The sequence below is a fragment of the Candoia aspera genome, chromosome 2, assembly GCF_035149785.1.
Source record: "Candoia aspera isolate rCanAsp1 chromosome 2, rCanAsp1.hap2, whole genome shotgun sequence".
Taxonomy (NCBI): domain Eukaryota; kingdom Metazoa; phylum Chordata; class Lepidosauria; order Squamata; family Boidae; genus Candoia; species Candoia aspera.
Window position 1 is genome coordinate 263,181,947 of NC_086154.1, and position 26,965 is coordinate 263,208,911.

At 47.2% G+C, this 26,965-nt stretch overlaps 1 protein-coding gene across 1 annotated transcript; it reads right to left on the reverse strand.

The window, feature by feature from the left end:
- Window positions 1-4,230: 4,230 nt before the first annotated feature.
- On the reverse strand, window positions 4,231-26,707 carry DCAF12 (DDB1 and CUL4 associated factor 12). Its single transcript, XM_063295884.1, has 9 exons — window positions 26,473-26,707; window positions 22,694-22,948; window positions 14,453-14,659; window positions 14,127-14,187; window positions 11,560-11,753; window positions 10,589-10,654; window positions 6,627-6,789; window positions 5,663-5,841; window positions 4,231-4,878 (listed from the first exon to the last, which is right to left on the reverse strand). The coding sequence occupies exons 1-9, from the start codon at window positions 26,539-26,541 to the stop codon at window positions 4,720-4,722; spliced, it is 1,353 nt and encodes a 450-aa protein (XP_063151954.1). The 5' UTR covers window positions 26,542-26,707; the 3' UTR covers window positions 4,231-4,719.
- Window positions 26,708-26,965: the final 258 nt, after the last annotated feature.

Genomic DNA, 26,965 nt, shown 5'->3' on the forward strand with positions numbered 1-26,965 from the left:
CTTTGTTAATTTTAACCTTTGCTAAGAGATTTTTTTTGTGGCTTAGATTATTTGCAAACCCAGTCCCTCTGATTAGTTTTTACAATATTCTGCAACCTCACAAAATGGTTAATTACTAACCAAGCTTTACAATCCTTTGTTTTCCATTTCTGCCCTATGGCTTTTAAGTCAGCTATAATGTTGAGTTACCTTTTGCATGTACTAGAACAGATTCCTCACAGGATAAACTGATTTTCAACAGATTGAAAATGTAACTTTTACATATTAAAATTTCCACTGAACATTGACAAGGGGGAAGAAAATTAATGATTTTCTTCTTTGTTCCAGTTTTCTATTGACTTCCGCCAAACTCAAAAGTTTCCATGAGCATTAATTATAACATTCTAGAAACTGGGATGGCAGCAGGCAAATACATGTTACTTCTCTCTCTATATCTGTGCGTGGGTGTATTTTCGATTTCACCTTACTCAGTGTGTGATGCTTTGAGTCATCTATTTAGAAACAAATCCTGCAGATTGCAAATTGCCATATAAAATTAAAAAGGTTCAGCATCCTCTGAAACTGTTATGCATGGCATCCGTGGAAAAAGGACACTCCAGATGAATCCACACATTTGATTTTATATAATTCCTAAACATCAAATGTTAAAATAATTACAATCGACTGAATACTTGGGTTGCAACTGCACCTTTCTTTTTAAGACGAAAAGACATAGATAACAAACCCTGTTGTAGCCAGCTTTGCAAACATTAAGCTGCCACTAAGGTCAACATACCATTAACTGCTGATTGGTCCAGTGTGTTTTTTGAATGGAAAACATGACATTCAGCACTGAGATTGTGGGAGACTGTGAGTAAGAACTGGCCAAGGCCACAGACCAGTTTCTTAAAGTACAAACCTAATGAGGTTTAAGAGCCAGCGTCCAGCCACAGACATTCCTCTAAATTAAGTGGACTAGGAAGAAACGTTACTTAAAGAGAAACGGGTCACGGAAGGTTGAAGAAATGAAACGGTCTTTATTCCATCGCAGATGTGGCTGTTCCTCAGGGGAGCTGTCTGCTGTTTCACACAGAAAGATATGCAAATAGGTGTCATTCGGCACATGTCCCTTCTTCATCCATCATAGATGAACCTTCCACATTGGTTTTATAGATTCCAAGACAACCCTTATGAAGTGGAAGGCATAAGGTACGTGTTTGTCCCAAAGATCCAGATCTCCCTTTGCTCAGAAAGCACTCTGGGTTGATGGTTGCTCAAGCACTAGAAACAAATACCCCCGAGGACTCCTTGCTAAAATTCACCCATCTCCTTTGTTCAAATGTCTTTGCTCTCCTTTCCTCTACAGAACTCGTAAGAGAGTTGTTCTTCCTCCAGGATGGGGTTCTGACTGGCTGCCAGAGGAACCCCAGTGCGTGCCTACTCAGTGCATCCTTTGCCTCTTTATTCTGACAAGTATTGAAGGCAACGATAGAGCTCGTAAGTACTTATTCGTAGCCTGACAAGAAGTAATTGCTGGTTTCCCTGGCATACTTAAGGAAAATTGTATAGACAGGTCAAGAATGACTTCTGGACGGAATGCATGATTCAACAGCCTTCCTCTAAGGCACCACCACCTATTGCTCACTACTTTGCTGCATGAACAGAGTAGAAGAGAAACAACTACAGTACAGGGATTTCATGCCCAAGCAGGAAGGAAATACTTTCTGTAAACTTTAAATAGCAATTCTGTAAAACCGGTTTTATAAACCATCAGGCACTTAAGACCAGCCTTCCCACATCTAGTGGCCTCCAGAGGTCTTTGGTCAGACTGAGAATTCTGGCAGCTGTATCCCCAGGGAAATGGAAGGCACCACATTCTGTTGAATTTACCCAGCTTTATAACCCTAAAGAGTACTAAAATTTAACCACATTTAAGTTACCTTGTGCCTTGACAACTTTTGTTGTGAAAATAGCCATTCTTTCTTTATTCTTGATTTATACTCCGTAGGGTTCCGTGGCACCCTCGGGATCCACAAAAGGCCACTAGGGGTTCCCTGGGAGATCATGATTCATTTAAAAAAATATTTTAAATTTGGGCAGCTTCACATGAAAGAGGTTTCATTCTTCATTTTCAGTTTAAGAACACTGTTAATGCCTGCACACAGGCCCACCCATGAAACAAATATAATAATTTGGTAACTTCTGGCCTATATTTGAGCCTGAATGGGCAGGGGTTCCCTGGGGCCTGAAAAATATTTCAAGGGTTCCTCCAGGGTCAAAAGGTTGAGAAAGGCTGATGCAGATGTTTGGTATACCCCAACAGAAGCAGACAGTTACGTATACTTTACTTCACATCTGGCAATCTGTGTAACAAAATATTCTCCCTTTGGAGCCGACCGTTTGCTTTATCCCCCAATTCAGGCAAGTTCAGTGATCTGTATGTAGGATAAAGCTCAGCTCAGAAAGACGACACTGAAAAGGCCTGCCCTTCATCAAGCACTAAGTGACGCTGTAGAAATACAGCTAGAAAAAAGGCCTCTTTTAACAGTAATATTTCTTCTCTGGGACAGAATTTTAAAAATGATTAAAAACACATGCAAAATGCTACTGTTTTTAAGTGCAGTCACATTCTGAGAGTCCATAATTCAGTGTCTGGATTATGTATATGAAGACTGCCTCTTCCTTTCCCCAAACTCTGCAGACTTTGAAAGCCAACGTAGCTTTTTCTGGTTATTTTCTCTGCAGGACAATTTTGAAGCAGTTGTGGTATGACAACAGCCACGTCCAAGCGAGTCCCTTCTGAAAATCAGCTACCAAACTGGAGGATTCCCTTCTCTAAGGCCAGTTGAGAAATTACACTTTATACCTTTTTCAGTATCCCTCCTGGAAAAACAGAATCCCACAGGGCTAACTCAACAAATCTTGCCTTAACTGATGTGCAGGAGTGTTAGGAGCATGGCACACAGATGAGGTGGAGTCAGACCTTTGGCTCAAAAGCTCCTTTGAGTTGACTGGCAGCATTTTCCCCAAGGTCTCCAGAGATGTCTTTCTCAGCAAGGCTACCAGTTGTCCCATTTGCAGCATGCATGAACCCTGGGACCTGTTGACACGTCCTCAACTTGGAGCTGTCACAGAACTGAGCAATCCATGTTCTCAGAGGCAGTTCAGACAAAGCAAGCAAATCCCCACCAATGGCCATTTCGCACCGTAGCTTACATGTGTAACCACAAACATTTTATATGTAAAATTGCATCATCCGCACCTGATACCCCTTTGACTAGACTCTTCTTGGAGTTAGGACCTGAGTTTCCTAACTCCAAGAAAAGATGGCAGGCTTCAGTGGCGGAAGACCAGCTTATTAGGGAAATAAGGAGTGTTTCTCTTAAAACTATGTCAGGAGAAAGGACACACATGCTCCTGTGTGTGGCTAGTCTGTGGTTGATCCAGGTTATGGGAGCTGTGGAATCAAAATTTGAGTAGTTTGCTTAAAATACTCAAAAGTAAATGGGACCAAAAATAAATCATACCCAAAGAAATTCTTGTGATTAAACCTCATCAATTTCTGTGTGACCAGAAGTACATTTGCAATGATCTCTTGGGGTTCACTTTTATTAGTGAGTTAATTCAACTTTCTGAAGGGGTGTGCGTATGTGTGTAAGTTGTTATTAGCATGATACGCATGGTAATGTGAAAGGTCCCCTGTGCAAGCACAGAGTCATCTGACCCTTTGGGGGGATGCTGCTTTCGTGACATTTTCTTGACAAACTATAGAGCGGGGTGGTTTGCCATGGCCTTCCCCAGTCATCACCTTCCCCAGCAAGCCGGGTGCTCATTCTACCGACCTCGGAAGGATGGGAGGCTGAGTCGACCTGAGCATGATACACATAAGCCACCCTTATGCAGAGTTGGTCCTTTACCCTGCAGTGCTGTTACCCATGAGGCAGTTAAGAGATCCTTCTCTTCAAAATGCTTGACCTTTGTGTAGCCCCAAGGCACAGGATGGGTTAGGGTGACTTTGCAGCCCGTCTGTGTTCCCACCATGACATCATCCTTGGGGAGAGAAGGAAGGAAGAAAAGGGCAGGGAAGTGGAGCAAACCGTACATGTGCAGCAAGCTTAGGATGGAGGTCACATGTCGGGTCACAGTGACAAAAAGAGCATCATCATTAAAATTGTACTTTTTCCAGATGACATGGAGTCAGGTCCATGTCTAACTCTGTGGACAAAGTAGAAGCGTATCTCATATAAATACTTAATTTTTAATTACACATTGTTTTTATTCCAGGAAATGCGACTGACAAAGTACCTGCACATACATGTACACACACACGCGCACACACACAGCCCCTGGGCTTTCACAGAAAGCTCGGCAGCAGCCGATCTAGTCAAGGATTCCCACCTCACAGCAAAGTAAGAGAAGGAAGTGAGACGTATGGTTGGTTAGCCTAAGCTCGGGGCAAAGACTCAGCCGTTTTAGGAAATGCAATAAAAAGGGTGCAAACACCCACTCTACTGTATAAAGATCAAAGCAGATAAACAAAAACAGTTTAAAAATGTACAAAAACTGCTGGGAGACCAACAGGATACACTGTTCCCCTCCTAAAAAAAATAGTTTAACCCCAAGTTGCATCAAAACCAGAAGACAGGAATGTCACCACACAAATCCTTTGTTTTAAAAAAGGAAAGAAAATGAGGGTGAGGAAAAAAAAGTCACACTCCAGAGGGTTTTTGGAAAGCGTTATTAGCTCCAGAGGCCAGCATAATTCCCGTGGAGTCCAGACGGAAGGGGACCTCCTGCCACAAAAAGCTTCGTGCCGGACGAGTCATAGCAGTGAGTGTAAACGGCATTTGGGAAGAAGCTGATGTCTGAAAAGTAATTTCTCCAGGTTTCGTCATGATTCTGCCAAAGGAAAGCGGATGTCAGTTGGATCTGCAACCAAGTTCCTCATCACGACTTTCCCAACAGCTAGTCTTTATATCCCCAGGACCAAGGAAGAGAGGAGAGGCTAAAGCACAAGAGCTGGGGAATTCCCATTTGGAAATCCAAACTTTTTACAGGATAGTGTACAATCAAACAAACAAACAAATACATAAATTCCCTTCTCACCCCTATGGATGGCATGTATCTTCCTCAACCTTGGGTCCTCTCCCCGAGGCCTGGGAGTTTGAAGGTTCTGCGCAGGATCTCAGCTGTTCCTAGCACTGCACCCTTCTGGACAGAGCTCAGGTGTTGCTCCAGGGATCTGTTGGAGCCCCTCTCCCAGCTTGGAAGTCACAGCCCTGAGTGCCCCTACCACCCCAGGACCCCTTTGGCCTTCTCTTTCCACATCCTCTCTGGTTCCTCCTTCAGGCCCTGGTACTTCTCCAGATTCTCATGCCCATTCTTCCTGCTGTTGCTGTCACTTGGCACCGCTACGTCTATCACCACTACTGTGCTGGTGCACAGTTTTGGAATTCATCATGCCTCTGTTTTAGCCCACCAACTTTCACTTCCATTCTGATAACTTAATTCTGACTAAGAATATTTAAGGGCAAAGGTATGGAAAGCACATGGTTTCTAAGCATTTCTGTAGTCCACTGACTACAACTTCTGACCATTGAGTCAACTTCTCCTGTTGACTTCTCAATATCCAGAAAGCATTTTGAGGCAATACATGAACCACATTTTTTTTGCAGCTACTCACCAGCCAACCTTTGCCAGTTGACAGTTTGAGAATTTCACTTCCTCCCAATTTTGATCCATAGCAATTGTGTGGTGGTTTCTCATCCAAGAACCGCTGGGCTCGGATATCATAAAATAGCAAGGAGCCCTGTCCGGTTCCCACCGTGATAATATGTTCATAGAAGCTTACTGAGCGAATACCTGTCATGGAAGAGGGACAGGCAGACGTGTTATGGAACCTGGACTAAACCCTGTCCCTACTTATTTTCAAAATACACTTCTCAGCTTTCCTCAACTGGGTATTTCGTTGCTGAAACTCAAAACATCCTTACATTGGTGAAAATCCCCAGCATATTGTGAATCAGGTGACAATTGCTATGGGGAGCTTATGCAGGAAGAAGCAATTGTGAGTAGCAATAGGGGGGTAACAGGAAAACTTTGGTGCATGCTTTTTAGCTTCCCTTGGAAGCAATTGGTCTCCTTACAGTTCCATGTGAGGTATATGACTGGAGGTACAGTGGAACAGGTTGCTTAGAGATACAAGTTAAAACAAGTACTTGGCTAAAATACTAGGGGGTGAGGGGTATATCACCAAAGCTGGTTTACTCAGTAGATTTTTTGCTTCTAACACAGAATTGAGGTCCATAGTTCATGAAGCCCCTTCTAGTTTCTTCTACAGTTCTATTATTCCATGTCATTTAGCATGTACTTAACTGAATTTACAGATGCTTTAACATCCCTATCAAATGATACCACTCCACATTCCTGAGAAAGTGTTCATGATGAATTTCCTCCACAATTCAGAGGTGGTTCAAATGCCCTCTGAACTCTTCCAGAACCACCATATGGTTCTCCAACATGGCTTTCTACTGATACATTGAGATAATATGTTCGCTTGACATTGGCAGGGCACCAAGTTGAAAAAAAGGCTCTATCTCAATGAATTTTGAATAAAAACAAGAAAGCTCAGCATAAAGTGTCCTTACCACTTCCTCGCTCTCTGGAACAGACAGACTTAACTTTGTGGGAAGGCTGTCTTGGATCCAGAAAAGAGACATGCGCCTGAGATCCAACTGCATACACAGACCATTCCTGACCATAGGCCAGACACACGTTTTCCCGACAGTATGGTAACTTTGTTGACAGTAGCTATAAAAGTTAGAAAGAGAAAAACCTTTGTGAAAATCAGAGGAGAATACCACGAACAACAGAAGATCTGAGGGATGCTTAAATAAATGAGCCAAAATTGGAACTACTTCTGTGAGTATTTACAGCCAGAGTCCATGAATAGTAGAGACTCCACACAAGATATGCAATCCAACCTCTACTTCTACCTAAATTAACAGAAAAGGAATAATGACACAAACACACACACACAGAGAGAATTGAAAGATAATTTCAAAGGTAACTCTGTAGGACTTACTTCACACACAGAAGCACAACCTCAATGGTGTGTCTGTTCTCTCACCCATGGACCTGATTTGCAGGTATAACCACGCTGGCAGTCTTTGCTTCTTGAACTCCAATGAATGAGGTGGTCGCTAGGCTCAGGCAGGCAGCAACGATGGCTGGCAGGAATGGGGGCACATTCCGTCGCCTGAACTTCCAGTGAGGTACTAGTGACCATCAGTGGGATGGGCCAAATTTGAGGCCCATTTTTTCAAGGGTGGCAGTGGGAGCCAATTGTTCCCACACCACTGTGCCCTTAAAGCTCTCCCCAAGTGGACATAGGCCTTTCCAGGAATGCTGGCTGGCGGGGACCAGGAGACGGGCCTTTTCTGCCGCAGCACCTGCCCTCTGGGACTTCCTCCCTCCTGAGATCAGGATGGCCCCGACCCTGCTGGCCTTTTGGAAGGCCTCGAAGGTTGGCTGTGTGCCCAGGCCTGGGGCCCCGAGTGTGGGAAGGGCCCTGATTCCTGGTTGTGCTGACACCGACGGATTACAATAACTCTTGGCTGCTATTTGTATTTAATTTTTTTTTGTACAGTGTTTAACTGTTTTAATTGTTTTTATGATTGTTCACCGCCCAGAGTCACTGGTTTGAGATGGGCAGCTGTACAAATTGAATAATTGAATGAATGAATGAAATTCCTGCTTCAAAGGATGCACAAAGGAAAGCCAACTGCATTCTACCTGCTTATCAGAGCTACTGCAAGTTGCAGACAGGGAGTGCGAGAACACATATAGGCTAAACTAAATGGCTTTCCTTCCTTCATGATTCCAAAACTAAAACCTGAAATGGTAAAGCTGAACTGAGATTTTCAAAAGAAACTAGTTCAAAAACTAATTAAGCGCAACACATAAAGTCCATAAAACATCCCAGTGCTGAACCAGAACCTAAGGGTGACCAAGCATAAATTCAGAGGCCTGAAAGACGTGGGTTCAGCACTGAACCTGCTTCTGCGAGTATCTCCGAATCTGAAGCCAGCAAGCCGGGGCCTTTTCAGACAGGCAGTCTTAAACTCAGGTGCAGGCACTTCCTGCAGTGCTCAGAACAATGATTCGGATCCAGTAAAGTCTAGATGACAGTGTGCTGCCTGACAGTTCCCTGGACCTCATCAGGCTCCCTGCCCCAGCTGACTTTTTCACCATTCTTTTCATAAATAACAGTGAAATGGAAACCAGCTGGTGGTGAAGCAGACCAGCTTCTGGCATCATAGCTACTTATAGGACCACCTTTGGGTTCCTCAACTCTCTCAGTAGCAAAATCTCCTTGCAACTAATTCACTTTCTGATAAATGGAGGCTCCGCAGCTATTTTGTAAACTGACAAGCCTCCCATGTCACGAGTGCCATTCTTGGCATTTATTTATTTGATTCGTACCCCATCTTTCTGCTCTAGCAGGCACCCATGAGTCCCTTAAATTCAAATATGTCCCCAGCCCCAAAGAGTTACCTACCTCTGCTATAACAGAAGCTACACGCACAGCTGCACAAGCTTTCTAACAGCGAACGGTCACTCATGCCCTGGTCATCTCCCATATAGACTACTGCAATGCGCTCTACATGGGGCTACCCTTGAAGAGTATCCGGAAGCTTCAGCTGGTCCAGAATGCAGCCGCATGAGCAGTTTTAGGGGCCCCAAGATCGGCACACGTAACACCTTTGCTGCGCGAGCTGCGCTGGTTCCAGTCTGCTTACAGGTCCAATTCAAGGTGTTGGTCATCACCTTTAAAGCCCTACGTGGCATGGGGCCAGGTTAGGACCCCATTGGCAAGGGAATTTCATCTGGCGGGGTCCAGGAAGCAGGCCTTCTCTGCAGTGTCCCCCGCCCTTTGGAACATCTTGCCCCGGGAGGTGAGGCAGGCCCCTTTGCTCCTGACTTTCCAGAAGGGTTTGAAGACCTGGCTCTGCCACCTGGCCTGGGGCAGGGAGGGGAGTAGTCACATTTGGGGATGGCTAGTACCCTAGAGTGCTCCTCACACACATGGACTGAATTAGACCTTTCTGCCACTTGGATTTTATTTTTATTTATATTTATTGTCTACTTGTAATTGTATTTTTATATATCGTATTTTTGTATATTAATTATGTTGTATATTTATTGTTTCTGCCATCTCACTTGGGGTGGGGAGGGGAGTAACCATTCTTGGGGGTGGCTCGCACCCTAGAGCCCCTCCCACCAGCTTGGAATTTTATAGCCTCTTGGATTTTATATTTATTTATTGCATATTATATTTGTAATGTGTTTGATTTTTATGGGATTTTAACGTTTATGGCTGTAGTTTGATTTTATTGTAAGCCTTCCAGAGTCCCTCTTTTGGGGGAGATGGGCAATACAATTTGAACAAACAAACAAACAAACAAGTCATCCCACTCAAACTTTCTCACTATATTTAAAAGCAACCTCACATTCAGCTCATAACAGTGGCCCAACCAGGACATGACCAGGGCACATGGCTGAAGCTGCTTCTCCAGACAAGAGGTGAAGCTGGCAGGCCTAAGCTGGTAAACAATATTCCTCATATTGGCCCCAACTGCACCAGCACAGGTAAAAGCAGTTTCAGGAGGAGCCAGACTGCTCCCATTAAGCTGCAGGCACTGTCTGTCAGGAAAAGCACCAACCCATGCAAAACCAGCAATAATCTCAACGCAAAGAAACTAGTCTCGGTAACTTCATTTATCTTGGGACTAGCAATGCAGAAATTGCATCACAGCTCACAAACGGCCCTTTGGTGAAGAAGCACTTGATTTTAGATTTTGACGTTATGCATGCAAGGAAGCCAGGCAAAGTGCCTCGAAGTGCCCCTCCTACGCAATGACTGAACGAGATCACAGCCACCTGGATTTCATTATATTTGGTAGCTTTGTGAAATTGTTTTATAGTGTATTTTATATTGGAATTTTATTATATATTTATTGTTTTATATTGTAAACTGCCCAGAGTCCCTCCGCTCGGAGGAGAAGGGCAGCGACAAATTTGATAAATAAAATAAACAAACAAAATAAAGGTTCCTTACTTTCTCCATTGCAAACATGTACAGAAATGTAGTTTTGATGTGTTATGAAATTTTATACACAACAGAATTTTCCTCCCTCCCTCCCTTTTTTGAATGCCCAGCTGTTTGAGGGCCCTAAAACAAAGAATCTTGCCTGATCCCACAGTGCTGTTCTTACACTCTTACAGGGAAAAGAAAAGAAAAAGAAAAAGAAACCCAGAAAGTGTTGTGAGCAAGTTTCCATGACAAAGTAAAAGTGGATCATCCTGAATTAAGAAGCTAGAAAGAGTCCTAATGCTCTTTGCAGCTTCTTAAACCAAGTTGCCGAGAAATGCTAGGGTTGCATGAGCCCCCCTTGCATCCGGGGGTCAGCACTTTGTTCCTATCTGGTGTGAAGCCAGAGTCCTCCCTTACGCCTAAACCAGGAAATTCTAGTTTAATTTTTAACCGGCTGTGTTAATAGGTCAGGATCTCAATTAAGCACTTCCATGTGCAGGTGTAGCGAGTCACCTTTGACAGCATGTATTCTGCTTTCCAGAGGTGGAAATACCCATCCAGAGAAACAGCTCCCAGTTCCTGGAAGAGAAAAACATTAGCATTCACTTGACTGTGGCATGAAAGTCTCTGCATACACCATAAATAATTTGCCACTTTGTTATTTTGAAGACGCAGGCTGAGTTCACAGGCTGCAGAAGTCGCCATACAGTTGGTCTGGTTTTGGCTTAGACACAACCATTGTCTTGTGTGAATGATGGTTTATAGCTTAGCAGTGCACTGAACCAGAGTAACTGTCTGTTATAAGCTTTACAAACCCAGCCTAGAGTGATCTAGGCCCAGAATCTTCAGCTCAGCATCCCAACATCCACACTTCCTTTCCCATTCAACTTCAGCAACCAGTCTCAGCAGCAGCACAATGCTGATGCCACTTACAGGTTTGTTTTCCTACTTGGGGAAGTGATCTGTGCTGAAGGGGCGGACAGGTAATCTTTGGTTAACTATGGTAAATGCGACCGGCAACTCTGTTGCTAAGCAACACAATTGTAAAGCGGAAAATCATGTGACTGAGGACAGTAGTCCCAGCAGTTCCCGTTGCGGTCGTCAAGCAAGACATCACGTGACCATGACTTGCGGCCTCCTGCCGGCTTCCCCGTTGACTTTGCTTGCTGGAAGCAGTGGTGAAGGTCACAAATGGCGATCATGTGACCGCGGGACGTGGCAAACTCCGTAATTTCGCACCAGTTGCTAAGCACCCACATGGCGATCAGGTGACCGGGGGAAAGCTGGGATGGCCGCAACCTTGAGGACCGGTCATAACTTCGAACAGTCGCTGAACAAGTGGCTGTTAAACAAGGACTACCTGTAACGGATTGAGGACTAGAACTGCTGTAGCAGGGTGTTCCAGCTAGAAGTCAAAAGCTGGAATTATTGGAATGATCTCCAGACCCCGCAAGGAGAGAGTTCAATTCCTTCATCCTCCTAACCTTGTTCTTGTTGTTGAAAGCAAGGGCCCGGACCTTGCAGTTGGCGGGGTTGGTATTCTCCTTGGGAATGTCCTTCAGAGCCCTGTGGGATATGTGTGCATAGACAGGGACTTGCGACAAGTTGCGTCGTGCGTCACTCTTGGCCAGGACTTCATCCGTCACTTCCCAGAGTCCCATTGAACCGTCTCGGGAGCCTACCGAAAACAAGCACACGCATCGATCACATGCCCAAGGAAGGACGGTATGCCAGCACCACAAGGCTCTACCTCTTACTGGACAAACCAGGAATATTGTTCCTCACACGAAAGCTCCTGAGAAAGAAACGCCTCCACCCAGCAAAGAGACAGGCTTCCTCTTGAGCTAACAAGGGAGCAAGTCCGATAACCAAATTTGCATACATTTGTCAAATTTCAGAAATTCAGAGAGTTTCAGTTCTCCAAACCCATTGCTTCACAGGTGGTCCTCAAGTTACGACAGCAACTGGGGCTGCAGTTTGTCACAAAGTGCTGTGGTTGTAAAGCATGACATCACGTGACCGCATCACTCCGCAACGGCAATCCCTGCAGCCCCCGTTGCTGTTGTTAAGCAAGGATCGTGAGTTGTTAAGTGAGCACCTCCTTGCAATTTCTGACTTCGGTTGTTGGAAGCCAGCAGGAAGTTGCCAGTCCCAGGTAGCTAGCAAACAGGCCGGCAAGCAGGCAGGCAGGCGGCTGCTGCCAGGTGGGAGAGGGTGCGCAAGGGCGCACGAATGGCAGGGGAGGCACAGCGTGAGTGTGGCGGGGCTCGGGGTGGCTGTTGCTGGGTGGGAGAGGGTCTGCAAGTGGCCAGGAAGGCACGGCGCAAGCACAGGGAGGCTCAGGGAGGGTACACGAGAGTGTGCAGGGTGGCGGGGAGGCGTGGTGCGAGCGCAGAAGGGCTGGGGGAGGGTGTGTGGGTTGGGGAGACTTACCTGAACAACTTGCAACCTTCCCTGCTGGCTTCCGCATTGACTTCGCTCATCAGAAGCCAGCAGGGAAGGTCGCAAATCATGATCACGTGACCGCGGGACACTGCAACCGCCATAAGTGCAAGCCGGTTGCCAAGCGCCCAGATCAAGATCACATGACCATGGGGGAGCTGGGACAGCCAGAACTTCAAGGACCAGTCATAACCACCACTCATTCAGTGCTGTCGTAACTTCAAACGGTCACTGAACGAGTGGTCATTAACTGAGGACTACTTATAGTTTAATATTAAATTAACGCTATAGAAAATGAAGAACGTAACTGCACAGAAGAATCTGGTATATCAGGGATCCTGCCATATACACAGCAAAAGAGGAAAGCCACACGACAATACCCAGGCATCATTTCATTTGCTTTGGACAGCAGGACAAACATATATAACTATCCATATTATGTTGTTCTTTGGATTGTAATTCTGTGGAAGTGCCCAGAGTCAGTTTTGGAGTTGGGCAGCCTAGAAGCTGGATAAATAAATACCTACATAAATGAACTTCAGTCACTTCTCAGAAATGCCCGCTCATATCTCAAGCACTGTGGAGCTAGGCTGAACAATACTAGGGCCACTCTGTACAGGCACACACCCCGGATTGCTATCTATTTGGGCTGATTCTACATAGTGTAGTTCTGATTTCTAAAGAGGCCAGGGATACATCCTGGTATACAGGTAGTCCTCGCTTAATGACCACAATTGGGGCTGGCATTTCAGTTGCTAAGTGAAGCAGTCATTAAGCGAATCCAACCCAATTTTACATTCTTTTTGTTTTGTGGCGGACATTAAGCAAATCACAGAGGACATTAAGCAAACCATGTGGTCGTTAATCAAATCATGCAGTTCCCCATTGATTTTACTTGCCAGAAGCTGGCTGGGAAGGTTGAAAATGGTGATCATGCGATGGTGGGATGCTGCAACGGTCATAAATGTGAACTGGTTGCCAAGCGCCCAAATTGTGATCATGCAACCGCAGGGATGCTGCAACAGTCTTAAGTATGAGGAGTGATCAAAAATTGTTTTTTTCAGCACTGTTGTAAGTCCAAACCATCACTAAACAAATGGTTGTTAAGTGAGGACTGCCTGTAATCTCTGCTCTGACAATAAGGAAATGCCTACAGTAGGACTCCATGGAGAGAAGGGCAGTGAATGAGATGGCACAATATAGCACTGGACCGGTCAGCCTTTCTGCCCTGGGTAAGAACTGAATGGCAATTAAAGAAGAAATACTGAAAACTGTATTTGTAGTTTTTCTTTTTTTAATTTTTTATCCCACCTTTATTATTTTTATAAATAACTCAAGACAGGGAACGTACCTAATACCCCTTCCTCCTCCTATTTTCCCCACAACAACAACCCTGTGAGGTGGGTTGGGCTGAGAGCGACTGGCCCAGGGTCACCCAGCCGGCTTTCATGCCTCAGGCGGGACTAGAACTCTCAGGCTCCTGGTTTCTAGCCTGGTGCCTTAATGGCAATTAAAGGAGAAATACTGAAAACTATTTGTAGTTTTCTTAATTTTTATCTCCTGTAAGAATTACGACTTATTAGAAAAAGAATAAAGTTTGAGTTTTTACCAGAAACAGCCATTGTATCACTGATCCATGCAATAGAAAATATCCAATCTTTGTGCCCATCCTGAAAAGAAACAATCAATGAATAATATGGAGGCAAAAAGTTCATGTTTTTGCAGCACTGTTGGTTCTCCCCAACCGTTGGAAAAATTTTAATGTATTTTTACAGTACTTGAGTATAACCAAAGAGAGAGGAAGCTGACCTTTCAACGTCTCACCCATTCTGAAAGAATCTGACTAATTACATAAATTAACAAGACCGTGCCACATCTAACATCTGACACCTGATATAAAGACCTTTTAGGTCTTTGCTGTTTGCAGAAACTTACATCTCCCACACAGACGGGATCAAGAGTAGGCAGGCGATAAATTGCAAGGCTGTTGGGGTTATCACCTCCAGTAGCCAAGAGAGTCCTTGAAGGGTTGAGCTCGATGGCATGAATCCCACAGCCCTGCTGGTTTACCAGGTGGGGTTCCCGATCCTTCAGAATGGGAATCTTGGTAATCTGACCAGTTTGGACGTCAACTACAAACAACTGCAAGAGACAGAGAGAGAAACCATTATTACAGGAACTATAATATTTTATTAGAAAGCTACACGAAAAGAAGAAGGACAGGGTAGTTTGATTACTGGATATTAAGCACGCGGCCTATGGAGAACACTGCCCTGCTGCCTCACTAGAGCAATGGCCTTCAAACTTGAGATGCCCGAGGAACCCTTCCCAGTGTGAAAAATCAGTGCGGAACCCATTAATAAACACATTTCATGTCATACCCTGTTACAGATTCCTCTCTTTTTAACACAACAAAGGAATAAAGATCTTACAAGTTCGCTGTAATCGTAAGAGTAAACTGTCACGCTGAACCCCTGGATCATTCTCATGGAACGCTGGGGTTCCAGGGAACGCAATTTGAATACTGCAGCACTAGAGAACACAGGCACCAGTCAAGAATGAAAATAGTGAATCCAAAGAATTACCCATCTCAGTCTCATTTCTGCCACACAAGCTTACCCAGATTGCTTGAGTCTACTATCTATGGCAGGGTTTCTCAACCAGGGTTGCGTGGAACCCGGGGCTTCCACGAGAAGTCACCAGGGGTTCCCTGGGAGATCATGATTTTTTTAAAAAATTATTTCAAATCTCAGCAACTTCACATTAAAGAGGTAAGTATCATTCTTTAGTTTCAGTTCAAGAACCCTGTTAATGCATACAGACAGGCCTACCCAGGAAACGAATATAATAATTTTGTACCTTCTGGCCTATATTTGAGCCTGCATGTACAGGGGCTCCCCAAGGCCTGAAAAATATTTCAAGGGTTCCTCCAGGGTCAAAAGGTTGAGAAAGGCTGATCTATGGTATTTGCAACACTCCCATTACTGCATTACAGAGATCATGTTGCCCACTCCCGCACAGGAGATTGTCTTCCATGAATTCATATTAACTGCATTAATCTACAAAATATCTCAAATGAGATTCAAGAGTGCCTAACCTATGTTCCAGCATGCTAAGGCAGAAACCCATTTATAAAGATGGACGTATCTGATTGTTCTAAAGTAAGTCATAAAAGCAAGTAAGGTGAAGTAGTCAATAATACACCACAGGAAGTTAAGCTTCATTCAGACCAATCCTGTTTAGCTGCATTTTCTCCAGCCCTAATAAGGAACAGTCAACAAGAAGTCACATGCCTCTTGTGTCTACAGCGCAGACCAGATCCTCTGTCCTCCTCCACTGGGACATCAAAAGCAAGATGTGGAAAAAGAGGACTTGCCGAAGCCCCTGAAACAGGGGGTGGAGGAATGAAAACAATTCCATAAGGCTTCTGGCCTGCCTTTCGGACAAGTTGCTTTGATGCGGCAACGACTTGAACCGTCAATTTTTAAGAAAACAGGGCTACTTCTGAACTTTATGAAGCTGATCTCTGCAAAGGGCATGCAAGCCATTTTGAGCACGAACTCCATTTTTAGACTGAGGAGATGCTATGCAACGAATGAGCAGAGAATAGAAAATATCTGGAATTCACTTTAAGAGCAGACCGCATTAGGATGATGAAGTACACGTTCTTGTTATGAAATGTTAAAGAAGCAGTAATTTTTATAAAAATGTCACTGAAGTGTCAAAGAACAAACTTGTGTTTCTGTCTTGGAGGTCTGTAGGGAGTTGAGTAAACACCACTGCAACATGATCCGGTCAAGGCAACAGTCTTCAGCTTTCCAGAGCAGCAACACACACACACACACACACACAGTGTAGAAGCAAATACCTGCCGCCTATGTCAGACACAGACAAGAATACATGAACTAAGATTACTTGTTGCGAATCATTAAACGTGATTCACAACTGCAACAGCTGGTTCCACAACAAATACTAAACCAAAAATAAATAAAGCATGTCATGACTTAGTGAACTCAGACTTAATCTGCTCTTTTTATTTTTAATTAAAAAAAAGTTTTTAAAAGGTCTATTGCTAGGCAGAAGCATTTCATTTGCCACTTCAGCACAAGGGCTGGGAAATGAGCTGATGAATATACACAGTGTAACCATGATGTATTGATTAAACCACAATTGGTTATATTAACCTAAATCACTAAGCCAAATTCAAGCAAGCCAGTCCATTGGAGTTGGGCGGCCAATAAATTTAAATAATAATAACGTGATGTGTAAATCCGTGAGTGTTCCCCTCTTTCTTTCCAATCTGCTTTAAATGAGACTGAAAAATACAACTCTTCAAACTCTAAATGCAGTTCAGCAGAATACCTGAAAAAACAATCTATCTTGTTAACCTACAACGGAGAAAACTAGACCAAGAATCTTGCCTCTTCAGTGAACACAGATGAGATTCAGTTTAGCTTTCTGAACTAAGCAATGGATACAAAAGTGGGAAAATGGTGAGGATTGAAATATTATATGAAATCTAATGGAAGAAAAAAAATTAAGAAGCATTAACAGAAGGATCCACAGAACCTGAAAACACATGCGAAAGTCACAGCGTCTCAGACGCGTACATGGACATTAGCACTCTGATTTGAAAAGAAATACGCACACATCCTGGAGCGACACCAGGGAATAAACCCTACGTTTTGTGAGGCTTCACATTTGGGACTGACAATAAATCAAAGCTCTCCAGACATTGAAATTCTTATTCTGCACTCGGCCTGACTTGGGAGACAAATCCCACATAAGACCAGGGAAGTTAGAAATGTTACTGCAGACAAGAATAAAAACTGAACACAAGGTGATTGCCAACTAAAATGCAAAGAAGCGAGAGTCAGATATATTAATGCCCCAGAGTTTTTCTCTCACCCTTCTGGGTTAGCAGATACTTGGCTGTTCTCTTGATGGCCTTGAGAGATATTCACACAATGGGTCTCTCTGCCTGGGACCCAATTCCCACCGTAGCAGTCTCAGCCCTTGAACTTTCTACCACACGAGGGAATTCTGCAGCCTGCATGGGACACTCGGAACCCTCCCATGCATTACGCTGTGGGTACTTGTGCCACTGTCACCTTTACCCACCACCTCCTACACCTAATGGCAAGAGGTGTACAAGATGGTTTCTTTGACGTGACCTCTCTCCCAGCACAAACAACCACACCATTGTTGCTCCCTTACAACCGGGGAGGCATGCTGCCCCCAAACTGGAAGTAACCTTGAGTCTTCAAGGCCAATAGCCCATGGCAGGTCTGGCCTTCATAAATTTATCCAATCCCCACCAATTTAGTCATTGTCACTTCTTGTAATAATAAATTCTACAAGTTATATGCTGTCTGAAATACCTTCTTTTCTGTTTTAAATCTCCTTTTCTGTTACACTGGATGATCTTTGTTACTGTGTCAATTTCTCCCCTAGATGATCTATGATCTCAATGATCCCAAGATCTTTTTCCTAGTTAAACAGCTCAGACTCCACCAGTGTATATGTGAAATCAAGATTTTCTTGCCCAGTGTGCAACATTTTACACTTTATTTCAACTGAACCACATTTTCCATTTGATTGACTATTTATCCAAGTTAAAGAGATCCCTCTAGAGCTTTCAACATGCATAATCATTAAAATTCTGGTCTTCTCCAGTTGTGCAAGTGGCCGTGGTTTTCCAATCTCTAAAGCAGGATTTACAACTGAAGGCTTCCAAATAATTCAGAACCAGACCTCAGCTTTAATCTGTAGCATATCCTAACGTCTTATCAAGCAAGCTGCTGTTTAATACATCACATCGGCCCGCCCCACCCAATCATCCAGAGAGGGCATGTTACGGACCCCGTCTGTAAGTGAATTCCATCTGGCAGGGTCCAGGAGGCGGGCCTTCTCTGCAACGGCCCCCGCCCTCTGGAACATCCTCCCCCCGGAGGTGAGGCGGGCCCCTTCAGTCCTGGCCTTCCGGAGGGCCCTGAAGACCTGGTTCTGCCGTCTCGCCTGGGGTGGGAAAGTGGGCAACCATTCTTGGGGGTGGCTCGCACCCTAGAGGCCCTCCCACCAGCTTGGAATTTTATACCCTCTTGGATTTTATATTTATTTATTGCATTTTATAATAATTGTAAGGGGTCTGGTTTTATGTGATTTTAACGTTTATGATCGGAGTCTGATTTTATTGTAAACTGCCCAGAGTCCCTCTTTTGGGGGAGATGGGCGGTAAGTAAATTTGAATAACAAATAAATAAATAAATAAAACAATACCAGTACTTTGATTTTCCTAATTTTAGGACAAGGGAACTGCATTGTAGAGGGTACAGAGGTAGCTTTGAAGAAGGTATGCCGCAGCCATTAAGACAACGTGACCTTGGCCCAGAAAGACAGGAGGGGGTGAGGAAAGAACTCAAGATTACCCTGAGGGGAAGAGAAACTTGGTCAGATTTTCAAGATTCTGGTATTATAGCCTGTATCAATAAAGTGCATTCTAGTTTGTTTGTTTATTAAATTTATATCACTGCCCATCTCCCCCAATGGGGGACTCTGGGCAGTTTACAATAAATAGCATCAAAACATAACCAGATAAAAATTACATTAAAATATACACAAAAGCAAACATGAAATCCAAGTGGAGATGGATCACTAAGGGGTACTATGGCGCCAGCCATCCCCAGGTGGAGCTATCTCTCTCCCCCTCCCAAGCAAGGCGGCAGAACCAGGTCTTCAGTTTCTTCCGGAAGTCCGAGAGCGAGGAAACCCGTCTCAACTCTGGGGGAAGATGTTCCAAAGGGCAGGCGCCACTGCAGAGAAGGCTCGCCTCCTGGACCCCGCTAGATGAAATTCCTTTGCTGATGGGGTCCGTAGCATGTCCTCCCTGCCTGACCAGGTGGGATGGGTCGATGTTATGGGGACGAGACGGTCCCTCAGGTACCCTGGCCCCATGCCATGTAGGGCTTTAAAGGTGATAACCAACACCGTGAATTGGACCCGGAAGCAAACTGGTACCCAATGCAGCTCGCGTAACAGTGGTGTCACATGGGCTGATTTTACAGCCCCGATAACTGTCCACGCAGCCGCATTCTGGACCAGCTGAAGCTTCCGAATGCTTTTCAAGGGTAGCCCCATGTAGAGCGCATTGCAGTAGTCTATATGGGAGATGACAAGGGCATGAGTGACTGTTCGGAGGGCATCTTGGTCCAGGAATGGGCGTAGCTGGCGCACCACCCGGAGATGTGCAAAGGCCCCCCTGGCCGTGACTGCCACCTGCTCTTCAAGCAGGAGTTGTGAGTCCAGGAGGACCCCCAGGTTCCGCACTGGCTCCGAATGGGGAAGTGCCACCCCATCCAGAACCAAAGAAGACAACTTCCTGGAACCCGAGGGGCCATCAATCCACAGGCACTCTGTCTCACCAGGGTTCAGTTGAAGCCTGTTGTTCCCCATCCAGGCCTGACTGAAAGGGGTCCAGACAATCCGTTTCCTCCAGAATTCTCTGGAGCTGCAACGCAACCACTTTCTCAACCACCTTTCCCAAAAAGGGAAGGTGGGAGACAGGGTGAAAATTGCCCAGTATAATAGGGTGCAAGGGTGGCTTCTTGAGGAGGGGGTATACCAGTGCCTCCTTAAAGGCAGCTGGAAACACCCCCTCCCTCAAGGATGCATTAACCATCACCTGGACCCAACCACAAGTCACTTCCCGGGCTGATTTTATCAGCCAGGAAGGGCATGGGTCAAGCTGACATGAGGTTGCATTCACAGTCCGGAGAATCCTGTCCACTTCCTCAGGCCCAACAGGATCAAACCGTTCCCAGATAACAGGGTAAGTACATTCCCCTGGCATCTCCCCAGACTCCGCTTCACACTTAGAGTCCAACTTAGAATGAATCTGAGTGATTTTATCCTGCAGATGCTGTGAAAACTCTTCCGAACGGCCTTGTAGGTGGGTCCCTGGATCTACCTGACCCAGAAGAGATCGAGCGATCTTAAACAAGGCTGTCGGACAGCATTCTGCAGATGCAATAAGGGCAGAGAAATATTGGCCTTTCGCCACTCTTAACCGCCACAAGGTAGGCCTTAATAGCGGCTCTAGCTTGTGTTCGGTCAGATTCAGTCTTCGTCTTCCTCCAGCGACGCTCCAGATGTCTCTTAACCCTCTTCAAAACCCTCAACTCCTCCGTAAACCACGGGGAGTGATGGGTCGAGCGAGGCAAGAGAGGACGCACAGGCGCGATCCTGTCCAAGGCCCTGGCCGCAGCCCTATTCCAGGCCGTGGCCAGGACCTCCGCTGAACCATGCAGCAGGCCCTCGGGAATAACCCCCAGCTCCCTCTGAAACCCTACCGGGTCCATCAGTTGCCGAGGGCGGGCCAATCAAATGGGTCCAGCCTCCCTGCGGAGCGGGGTGGCACAATAAAATCTCAGGGTCACCAGGGTGTGGTCTGACCATGACAATGGGGACAGATCTAACTCTCCCCTCAGATCACATTGCCACTGCTCCGACAAGAAAACTAAGGCCGGGGTGTGACCACTGTCTCGAGTCAGTTCCCGGATAATCTGGGACAGGCCCATGGCTGCCATGGTAGCCATGAACTCCTGGGCCGTCTCCGAGGCATGTCCCAGGGATGGCAGATTGAAGTCCCCCAGAACCATAAGCCTGGGGAACTCCACTGCCAACCCTGAGACGGCCTCCAGCAGCTCGGGTGGGGTGTCCTAACAGCCAGGAACCACGCTGAGACAAGGAGTAGGTCTCTAGTGTTTTATTACTGCTACATAACAGAGAATCCTAACAAACTGAAGAAGCGTGGGAAAACCCATACATATAAACCCCAAAGACTAAGGCGGGCCCGATCTGTGTCTCTTTGAATGGCCACCTAATTCCTCAGTATTACGCATGCGCTTTACAGCCTGGATGGGAGCCCCCTGCTCGCCATCCTCACTCATGACATAGGGAGGTTGCTACGCAGCAGGGAGGCTGGTACAGCAACAACACCCCCAACTGTTCTCGGGATCCCAGCTTGAAAAACCGGGTCTCACAACCGGCCACTTGCGGGGCAGGGCCCCTGAAGATCACTAGAGATTCTCTGATGACAACTGCCACCCTGCCTCCCCTGCCCTGGTGTCTCGGCTGGTGCCACACTTGAAACCGAGCTGGACACATCTTGGAGAGGGCTACACCCCCTTCCGAGCCCAGCCAGGTCTCAGTGATACACACCAGGTCTGCCCCCTCCTCTGTGATTAAATCACGTATGAGGGGGGCCTTGTTGTTCACTGACTTGGCGTTAAGGAGCAGCAGCCGAAGACCAGGGCCCGCAAGGGTCTGTTGTCCAGGGCCTGGGTCTGAACCTGGAGGGCCGGAACACGCCACCGGTAATAAACACCGGGGGGCGTCTTCCCCGAAGATGGCCTGCCCTCTGGGTCCCGTCATAACATCCCTGGCCCGTCACCTCCTCAATGGAATAGCCCGCCCCACAGCCCCCAGAGTTTCCTAATCTGGTAGCCTCCACTCCCGGACCTCCAGAACTCCTGGGCTTAACCAGGGGTCCCTCTTCCCGCACACCCATCTTCTCCCACATCATCTACTTTAGGCAGTGGCAATCCCCCCCCCCAGTGCACCAGCTTCTGCTCTCGGTGCTGGTGGGTCACCGCTGCCATCCACACCCTTACAGTGCCCCACCTCAACCTCTCTCACTAGAAGGGGTGGGACACACCAGCCACTCCTAACCACCCCTGACTCTCACTCAAGGGCAGGTAGATTTCCACACCAAACCAATCCCAAGTTTCCTGACCTGATCTACCTCAAAAGATTGACAAGCATAAAAGCGTACTTCACTTTCCTGCCAGGAAAAGCATCGGTCACAGCAACTTGCCTTCTCAAAATCAACCGATCCATAAGACACAGGGTGGACTTTGTGCTGTGCTGAACCAGGATGGAAAATTCTCAGCACCTCCACCCCCAGCTCCTAAAAGCCTCTCAGCACCATTTCTGTAACTTTCTGTTAAGTAGCCATTGATGAAGCATTCAGTTTCCATCTGGCTTCCACTATTTGCCAAAAGCAGGAAGGTGAGACGAGGCAGCGGACCTGATTTTCACCTCTGCCTTCAATCGTTTCGCGATACCCAATACCTGGTTGCAGAAACTCAAGGAAATAACTAGGGAACGTGCACTTACTGTATTGCATTTTGTTCCACACACCACTTGCCGGTGGTTCAACCACTGCGACGCAAACACTTTGTTAAGAGTTCCAAGATGAAATTCTCTCTCCTTCAGCAAACTGGGCAATTGTTGGGCTGCGTATGCATGCAGCAAGCGATGATAGCTGGACTCATTTGGCAGCCGCACCTCTCTTCCTTTCAGGTAGCACACCAGCGACCTCTTCACGGGGGGAAGCCGCTTCCTTTTGTGGACCGAATGATCCCAGCCGTACTACAGGAAAATATCAACAACGCGTGGAGTAAGAGCTTGAAATATGTCTCTTTGACTGGATCCAGAGGGAGGATTGGCCTCCTCTGCCACGTTCACCCTGAGGATCCGCTTGGCCCCGGCTCTACTGGCCCTCCGGAAGGCCTGAAGCGAAGACCTGGCTCTTCCCCCCAACCACTGGGGCTAGACGTTAAGTCACTGGGCTGTGGGGTGGGTGATATGTGGGAATATAAGCTTTTATACTGGTTTCTTTTTTCTTGGTTGTAATGGATTGTATCTGTTTTGTTCCCTGCCCAGAGTTTCACTCTCTAGATGAGAGGCCATTGGAAATTATAAATCTGATTCGTAAACAAATTAAGAAATGTTGGTGAGACACCAGGTATCCTAAAGAAGATACCAGCATCCCTTCTACATTCTACAGAATACAAATTGCAAGGATTGTTATAGACCCAAAGACTGAATACCTGTGTTAATTGTTCTGACTCACAATTACTGACGCTAGGGGATCCACATTCTACAAGCTCTCTTGCTCACTGATTATCATCATCTCTGAGAGGCCGTTGCAGACTTAACATGTTAGGTGGATGGCAAGCGAGGAAAAGGAATTCTCTGTGGCAGCCCCCGTTTATATTATATCCATGGCAGAGATACTTGATACTGCTTTCCTGTATGTTTCAGCCACGAATTTAAAATGTTGCTCTCATTTAAATATATTCAATTAATTGTGGGGGGGAGGCGATTTGTTGTAGCACAATTATTATAATTTTACATGATATATTTTATTTATGGTTCATATCTATTAACTGTTTGAGAGATAAGCTTGAAATATTTTAAATGGACGGTGCATAGTTTTTCACAAATACAAAATTCACGTGGTGCCTTATGGAAGGAGATAGGTATCTAAATGAATACGGCAAGAAATGCTTGAAAATATTTGAACCCATGGCCAGCAGTGTTTGGGGGTGCGACTCCCAGAAAACTGTGTTGAAAGAAAGTAAATTTAAGCTCATCTGTATGAATATAGCCATTCTCCCCAGAATGTTAAGAGATTTCTCGAAAATATCTTTAAAACATCATTCACAAACCCCATGCATTTCAGGTGCTTGCAGCTCCCATAAATCCATTAAGCAGCAAGCCATGTTAGCTAAAGGATTATGGGAACTGGAGTTTAAAAATTAACTTAGATTTAATTCCAGGCAAAAAAATTCTGTTAATACTACCAGGATTAAAAAATTAAAAAAAGGCATGACACAGCTGCCTTGAATCTGATTTCTTTTTTTTATTTTTTTATTAATTTTAATTACGTTTTTAGATAATAACAGAAAAAGAAAAAAAGAAAAAAATACACAAAGATACATATATTATAAAAAAATTATAATAATAATAGTAACAGGTGCTTGAATCTGATTTCAGGAATACTCAGGGAGTTGTAACACCTCAGATGACCTGTAGAAAGTAACTCTTTTTAATGAAACTGCACAAAGACGCAATCTCCCCATCTGGAAGCCATTCAAGTTACCACAAACTACTGCGTGGTTGGGGGTTTTAAAGGAGTTTGTTCGTCGTTCATAGCTCCAGAAAGTTACAAGAAAAGAAAATGCCAAACGCATTACAAACTGGAACATCATCTGGGCTTGATTTGTTCCGAGCAAGATCTGCCCAGCTATAATGGTCAAGCTCATTACAAGGGCTCTATGAAGCAAGTTTTAATTTAATAAGCCTATTTTTTTCCCATCACCTAAAAGTCTTTTTTAAAAAGCTTTTGCCTGATTATCTCCTAATTCACTTGTAAACAAGTTGTTTACATATACAGTCCTTGCTGTGGGATAATTCTGTTCCATTGTGCATAGATTTTATTATATAGCGCATTTCAACTGCTGCTCGCCACGCTGAATAGCACCCGAGTACTACAGATTCCCCACTATCCCCTAAGTGAGTAAAATGAGTAGCCACTCTTTATTTTATGACATGATCTAATTAGCCACCTAAAGATGGTCATTAAGCACCAAGACGGGCTTCAGATGTGCAAGGAAACGCCACCTACTGCGACTGGCTTCTGGTTCTCTTGATTGGGTTCAACATCTGGCGGAGAGGCCGCACCAAGCCTGAATCGGCTTAGAAATGGATTACAGGAAATAAATAAAAATACAGTCACTCTGGCACTCCAGCACAAGCCAGTGCAGCTGGTGCCAAGGGCCGGCAGGAGTTAATCGCCTAAAACACCTGGAAGGGCTCCAGCTTAGATCAAGCCCAAACTCTCTTGTGCAACCTAAACCACAAGGGGTTTGGCTAAACCAGCGTCGCTTGACCTTGGCGGCTTCCAGATGGGTGGACTCCAACTCCCAGAATTCCCCAGCCAGCAGAGCTGGCTGGGGAATTCTGGGAGTTGGAGTCCACCCATCTGGAAGCCGCCAAGGTCAAGCGACGCTGAGCTAAACCAGGGCTAACCTCAAACAGAGGTGCTCATTAAATTCGTCCAGGCTCTTCTAGCCCCGCCTCCCCATCACCCATTCCTGCTCCTCCCTCCTCCGGGCCGGGCCCAGAGAAGATCCGCGTTCACACAACCCCAACCTAACCCCGCGGGGGCGGGGGTCGCCCAACAGCCCGGCCCCGCGGTGCAAGGCCGCCTTCCTCGCTCTCACGCCGGGCCCACCCCGTAAAGGAGCCCCGCGGCTCCCGTTCCAAGGCCGCCCCGAGCCACCCACCTTCCCCCGGGCCGGGGCGCCCGAGCCCCGCCGCCGCTCCCTCCGCCGGCCGCCGCCCCGAAGCATCGCCGCCCGCCGCCGCCCGGTCGGTTACGGGGCTCCGAACGCCGAACCCGCCCCCCGCGCCGGACCCCCGCGGAGCGGCGGGGGCGATGGGGGCTGGAGTCCCGGCTGGGGGCGATGGGGAAGGAGTCCGGAGAGGAGCCGCCGCCGCCCGCGGGCGCCTGGGAGCGGCAGCTTAGAAGAGGGACGGGGCGACGGGGGCGGTAGTCATCCCGTCCCCTGGAATGGGAGATGTAGTCGCGGCTCGGAGCGATGGGGAAGGTAGCCCGGCGCCCGCCCCGTGGGGAGCATGGGTGTTGCAGTCCAGCGACCCCGAAGCGCGCGTAGGAGAGGGACGGGGCGGTTCCGTCCCCTCGAATGGGAGCTGTAGTCCCGGGTGGGATTCCCCCCTCCCGGCTGGGAACGATAGGGAAGGTAGTCCGGCGCCCCCCCCCCCGTGGGGAGCCTGTGAGCTGCAGCCCTGCGACCCCGAAGCGCGCTCGGAAGCGGGGGCGACGGGGGCGGCAGCCCATGGCCGCGGAGTCCCGCTCCCGGGCGGGAGCGAAGGGGACTGCAGTCCCGGCGTCGGAAACCCCTCGGGCACCGAGCGACGGGAAGGTAGTCCGGCGCCCGCGAGTGGGGAGCATGGGAGCGGCAGTCCCGCGACCCCAAGCGCCTCCGAAGGGGGACGCGGCGGTGGGGGCGGCAGTGCGCGGCCGGCCGCGGAGTCCCCGCCCGGGGGGAGCGAGGCCCTGGGGCCCCGAGCCGAGCGCCGCCCACCTGCTCTCCGCCGGGCCCCGCCGCGGGGGCGGCCGCTCTCCTCTTCCTGCTAACTGTCTTCCTGGCCATAGCGGGCGGGGGCGACTCCGGCGCGGCCCCGGCCCGGGCCCCGCATGAAGGGGGAGGGGAAGGACAGGGACGCCCGCCGCCGCCGCCGCCACCGACGGAGCATGGGATGCCGCCGGTCGCCGCCCGCTCGCTGTCGCTCCCGCGCCGTCGACCGGCCGGGTGCGGCTCACGACATTTTACGCCCGCCCGCGGCGGGAGGCCAGGAGAGCGGGTCGACGGCGACGCGCTTTACGGCAGCCCGGCTCGGAGAGTCAGCGCAGGCGCAGCCCAACTTCGCCCCAGCTGCTCGCGGTTGCTCGGCAACGAGTCTCCGCGCGCGCCGGAGCTTCCTCCGGGTGGGCCTCTGCCTCAGGGTTACTGGGCGAGCGGGGGTTTGGCCCCGGAGTCTTATCTGATTGGCCAAAGCGCGCGTTGGGCTAGCGCA

What these genes read in the sequence shown, in the direction of transcription:
- DCAF12 (XM_063295884.1), bottom strand. Translation starts at nt 26,541, where the DNA reads ATGGCCAGGAAGACAGTTAGCAGGAAGAGGAGAGCGGCCGCCCCCGCG. An exon ending in ATCCCGTCTGTGTGGGAGAT is followed by an intron (nt 14,188 to 14,452) that starts GTAAGTTTCTGC and finishes GTTTCTTTTCAG; the next exon opens with GATGGGCACAAAGATTGGAT. An exon ending in CTTTCAACAACAAGAACAAG is followed by an intron (nt 10,655 to 11,559) that starts GTTAGGAGGATG and finishes TTTCTCTTCCAG; the next exon opens with GAACTGGGAGCTGTTTCTCT.